The following is a 5,000-nucleotide window of genomic DNA, read 5'->3' as shown; positions in this document are numbered from 1 at the left end:
TTAGGGTTTAGGGTTTAGGGTTTAGGGTTTGGAAGGGGCACGCACACATCAGAACTACTTGCTACATTCTGGAAGGCTGTAAACTGGCGGCTTTAAACTGCGGCAGCCGCCGCCAAACCCTAAACCCTAAATCGTGGTTTGCGTGGGGCTGCTAGGGTTTGCTGCGGCCCCACCCTTGGCGGCTGCAGCTGCTGCTGCTGCTGCTGCTGTCTTCAGCACCTTTTTAGCGGAAAAGGGAAAATGGAAAATTAAAATAATAAAGTCAAACATTAAAGACCAAATAAAACTGCAGCAGCAGCAGCAGCAGCAGCAGCCGCCGCCGCCGCCTCAGCAGCAGCAGCAGCAGCAGCAGCAGCAGCAGCAGCAAAGCATCAGCAGCAGCAGCTGGTGTTGTAAGAGTCGGAATTCGTTTTTACTTTGTTGCTTTTGTGGGGGCGTGTCTGGGGCGTTTGTTTTCGTTCTTGCGGAAGCCTAAACCCCAAACCCCAAACCCTAAACCCTAAACCCTAAACCCTAAAAAGCGGTTTGGGATGTCTGCTGCTGCTGCGCTGCGAGGCCTCGTTTGCTTCTGCGCCCGCAGCATCGCAGCTCTTTGGGTGGCTCAAGTGCTGCCGTTTGCTGCTGGGCAGCAGCTGGGCTGCGGCTTGCGCAGCAGCTCTGCTGCTGCTGCTGCTGCTGCTGCAGCAGCTGCTGCTGTTGCCAGCAGCCTCTCGGCCAGCACTCGGCTAGCTGCTGTCGGCAAGGCGGTGCTGCAGCAGCACCAGAGCCTCTACGACTACCTCGATCAGGTGCTAGAGGAGCAAACCACGATTTAGGGTTTAGGGTTTAGGGTTTGGGGCCTGCGAGATGGGGCCTGCAAGCGCGCCCAAAGTGCGGAGCCCCTGCGGGCGCCTTCTGGGGTTGCTGCTGCTGCTGCAGCTGCTGCTGCTGCTGCTCTCAGCTGGAGCAGCAGAAACTGCAGCGCAGCAGCGAAGGCAGCAACAGAAAGAGCAGCCGCAAAGGCGGCAGCAGCAGCAGCAGCAGCAGCAGCGGCAGCAGCAGCAACGGCCGCAACAGCAGCAGCAGAAATCAGCCAGCAGCAACAAAAATAAAGCAGCGAGACCTCTGCAGATCGTGATGCCCAATGAACTACACACCGGTAATCTCCAAATTAGGGTTTAGGGTTTAGGGTTTAGGGTTTAGGGTTTAGGGTTTAGGGTTGACAGGAGACGGGCTCTAACATGTGTCTCCTAGAGTTTGGCAAGTGAAGCACCGAGGGCTTACAGTTAGGGGTCTAGGGTTTAGGGTTTGGGGCTACGGGGCTAGGGTTTTAGGGTTTAGGGTTTAGGGTTTAGGGTTTAGGGTTTAGGGTTTAGGGTTTGCGCTTAGGGTTTGTGATCAACGAGGAGGCTCTGGCGGAGCTGGAGGAAATTCCAGGACCCATTGCTGTGATCGCCGCTATGGGTGAGGCCCGAGGGTTTAGGGTTTAGGGTTTAGGGTTTAGGGTTTAGGGTTTAGGGTTTAGGGTTTAGGGTTTATAGCTGCCAGCAGAGGGCCCCTGCGAATTCGGAGTTTGTGGCTGCTGCAGTTTATCTGCTTCTTTAAACTGTTGAGGGTTTAGGGTTTAGGGTTTAGGGTTTAGGGTTTGCGTTTTGCAGGTCCGATTCACTCTGGAAAGAGTTTTTTGCTGAACAGTTTGCTGAAGACAAGCCCAGCAGCAGCAGACGGCAGCAGCAGCAGCAGCAGCAGCAGCAGCAGCAGCAGCAGCGAGGGTTTAGGGTTTCCCGTGGGCTACACTGTGGCCCCCGGCTCTTTGGGCCTTTCCATTTATTCCAAACCCTTATTTGTGGACAGGCGCACGGGAGAGCTGCTGTCGGAGTCTGCTGCTGCTGCTGCCGAAGCAGCAGCAGCAGCAGCAGCAGCAGCAGCAGCAGCAGCAGCAGCAGCAGCGGGTGGCAGCGGCTCTGGCACGAGCGCGTCTGCGGGCTCCGCGCGCACTGCAGCAGCAGCAGCAGCAGCAGCAGCAGCAGCAGCAGCAGCAGCAGCAGCAGCAGCAGCAGAGGCCCCCGTGGTGCGCGTGCTGCTGCTGGACAGCGAGGGTTTTGGGGGCCCCAATGTGACCCGCAGCTACGATTTGCTGCTGTACTCCATCGGGTCTTTTTTGGCTTCTCACGTTCTCTTCACAACAATGAAAATGATCGACGCGCAGGCAAACCCTAAACCCTAAACCCTAAACCCTAAACCCTCGGCCTGGCGCTGGCCAGCGGGGCCCGCGACGCGCGGCCGCCACAGGCCCCCAGAGCCTCCCTAGCAAACCCTAAACCCTAAACCCTAAACCCTAGGGCGCCCGACGAGGAATTCGGGGCGGCTCGCTGCGCACCAAGGGTTTAGGGTTTAGGGTTTAGGGTTTAGGGTTTAGGGTTTAGGGTTTGAGTGCAGGACCTGCAACTGCTGGAGGACTTGACCAAAGACGCAAACCTCTTCGCCTTGAGGACTCACGCCAGGGCTCTTCAGGAGGGTTCCCAGCAGCAGCAGCAGCAGCAGCAGCGGCAGCAGCAGCAGCAGCAGCAGCAGCAGCAGCAGCAGCAAGCAGCAGCGGAGAGCTCCTCCGCGCTGCTGTCGCTCCTCAGCCCCTGCTGCCTTTCCTGGGTCGTCCAGGACTTTGTTCAGGTACGAACTCTAGCTAGCTAGCTAGCTAGCTAGTCGGCTAGCTAGCTAGCTAGCTAGCTAGCTAGCTAGCCAGCTAGCTGGCCAGCTGCCTTGCTGCCTGTCTGGCTAGCTGGCTAGCTGGCTAGCTAGCATTCTAGCCAGCCAGTCACGTTTTCAGCCGCGTAGCTAGCTAGCCGCCTCTCTAACTGGCTAGCTAGCTGTGCTTCCAGCTAGCTAGCTAGCCAGCTAGCTAGCTAGCCAGCTAGCTAGATAGCCAGCTAGCTAGCTAGCCAGCTAGCTAGCTAGGTAGCTAGCTGTCCTTCCAGCTAGCAAGCTATCCAGCCAGCTGGCAAGCCAGCAGCTGCCACCAGCTAGCTAGCCAGCAGCTAGCTAGCCACCGGCTAGCTAGCCAGCAGCTAGCTAGCTAGCCAGATCGCTAGCAAGCCAGCAGCTAGCCACCAGCTAGCCAGCCAGCCAGCTAGCCAGGCAGCTAGCTAGCTAGCAATCCAGCAGCTAGCCACCAGCTAGCTAGCCACCAGCTAGCCAGCTAGCCAGCTAGCCAGCTAGCTAGCCAGCTAGCTAGCTAGCTAGCCAGCAGCTAGCCACCAGCTAGCTAGCCACCAGCTAGCTAGCCACCAGCTAGCTAGCCACCAGCTAGCTAGCCACCAGCTAGCCAGCTAGCCAGCCAGCTAGCCAGCCAGCTAGCCAGCTAGCCAGCTAGCTAGCTAGCTAGCTAGCTAGCTGTTGTGCGCGCAGGACTTGGAGGGTTTGAGTGCGCAGCAGTGGCTGGAAAATTTGCTGCTGACAAATCGGTGGCTGACGCCGCCCGAGGCTGTGGAGGCCAAAGAGCGCGAGGCGCAAAACAAACACTCGCTGCGGTGAGGGTTTAGGGTTTAGGGTTTAGGGTTTAGGGTTTAGGGTTTAGGGTTTAGGGGTGGGGTTGGGGGCTGGGGCTTGGGTTTGGGGTTTGGCGGCGGGAGGGGTTGGACGGGCGAGGGGGATTTAGCGGCTAGGGTTTAGGGTTTAGGGTTTAGGGTTTAGGGTTTAGGGTTTAGGGTTTAGGGTTTGTTGCAGGTCGTTGTATTCGAGCGTGGACTGTTTCGCGCTGCGGGCCCCCACGGAAAAGGGTTCGCTGCTGCAGCGTTTGGATTTGCTGCTGCCAGCAGATGAAGACCCTTCTTATGCTGCTGCTGCTGCTGCTTTCAAGCAGCAGCTGTTTGCTGCTGCTGCTGCTAACCCGAAGCGCAAGCTTGCTGCGGGGCAGCCGATGCTCTCGCTGCACCAGCAGCAGCCGCTGCAGCAGCTGCAGCAGCAGCAGCAGCAGCAGCAGCAGCAGCAGCAGCAGCAGCAGGTTTTTATGTCGGGCAGGGACCTTGCGGAGCTCACGCGCTTTCTTGTTGCTGCAGCAAATGCAAATATGTTTGGAGACGTCCAGGTCTTTATGAACCACTTCTCCACCGTCAGAGTGAGGGTTTAGGGTTTAGGGTTTAGGGTTTAGGGTTTAGGGTTTGGGGTTTAGGGTTTGGGGTTTCGGGTTTATTTTTGAGGTTTAAGGCCTTATGCTCGTTTCGTCTTCCTTGACTTTCGCTCCCTCGCCCTCAGCTCTTGCAGCTTTGAGGGTTTAGGGTTTAGGGTTTAGGGTTTAGGGTTTAGGGTTTAGGGTTTAGGGTTTGTGGCGCAGAGCGCGATGGCGAAGAACGACTTGCTGCTGCTGTTCACGCGGGACTTGAGTCGGCTGCTGCAGCGGGAGCTGCCGCTGCTGCCAGACGAAGTTGCTGCTGCTGCTGCTGCTCTCCGCAGCAAAACTTTGCTGCTGTGGCAGCAGCAGGCTGGGGCTGAGGTGTCTGTACACCGCGCGGAACTCAACAAGCAGCAGGACCAGCTCTTCAGAAAGATGGACGAAATCGTCGACAAGGCTCTCCAAACGTAAACCCTAAACCCTAAACCCTAAACCCTAAACCCTAGCTGGGCCTGCAGCAGCAGCCTGCCTCGGGAGCCGCTTGGCCTTTTTTCTGCCTGCGCTGTGGCCCCTGAGGATTTAGGGTTCAGGGTTTAGGGTTTAGGCCCTGAGCTTACCCCCAGGGGCCGGCGCCTAGGGTTTAGGGTTTAGGGTTTAGGGTTTAGGGTTTAGGGTTTAGGGTTTTGCTGCAGGGCGAACAAGCTGGTGGGCTCTTTCTGCCGAACTGCTGCTGAGGCGCAGCTGTCTGTACAGCGCGAAGCAGCAGAGCAGCAGCTGCGGCAGCTGCCGGTGGCTCCCAAAGAGCTCACGGAGTATTCCAATTACCATCAGCAGTTAGTTGCTGCTGCTGCTGCTGCTGCTGCTGCTGCTGCTGCTGCTGCTGCTGCGGCTCGTGGGGATGGGGGGTGGGGGG

The 5,000-nt window shown here is 57.7% G+C and overlaps 1 protein-coding gene across 1 annotated transcript in view; it reads left to right on the top strand.

The window, feature by feature from the left end:
- Positions 1-4,992, top strand: part of ENH_00054290 (guanylate binding protein, putative) — a gene marked incomplete at both ends in the record, with an annotated part of 9,114 nt that extends 4,122 nt beyond the window's left edge. Inside the window, 10 exons of the mRNA XM_013581520.1 lie at positions 217-392; positions 556-788; positions 919-1,138; positions 1,369-1,443; positions 1,638-2,050; positions 2,419-2,649; positions 3,409-3,506; positions 3,703-4,093; positions 4,310-4,554; positions 4,780-4,992. Of these exons, the coding sequence (XP_013436974.1) occupies positions 217-392; positions 556-788; positions 919-1,138; positions 1,369-1,443; positions 1,638-2,050; positions 2,419-2,649; positions 3,409-3,506; positions 3,703-4,093; positions 4,310-4,554; positions 4,780-4,992 (2,295 nt within the window). The remainder of the gene's footprint in view (positions 1-216; positions 393-555; positions 789-918; positions 1,139-1,368; positions 1,444-1,637; positions 2,051-2,418; positions 2,650-3,408; positions 3,507-3,702; positions 4,094-4,309; positions 4,555-4,779) is intronic.
- Between the last annotated feature and the right edge of the window lie 8 nt (positions 4,993-5,000).

The sequence above is a fragment of the Eimeria necatrix genome, genomic scaffold (genome assembly GCF_000499385.1).
Source record: "Eimeria necatrix Houghton genomic scaffold, Enh_scaff440, whole genome shotgun sequence".
Taxonomy (NCBI): Eukaryota; Apicomplexa; class Conoidasida; order Eucoccidiorida; family Eimeriidae; genus Eimeria; species Eimeria necatrix.
The sequence above is the reverse complement of the archived record's forward strand: the minus strand, read 5'-3'. Positions and strand labels throughout refer to the sequence as shown.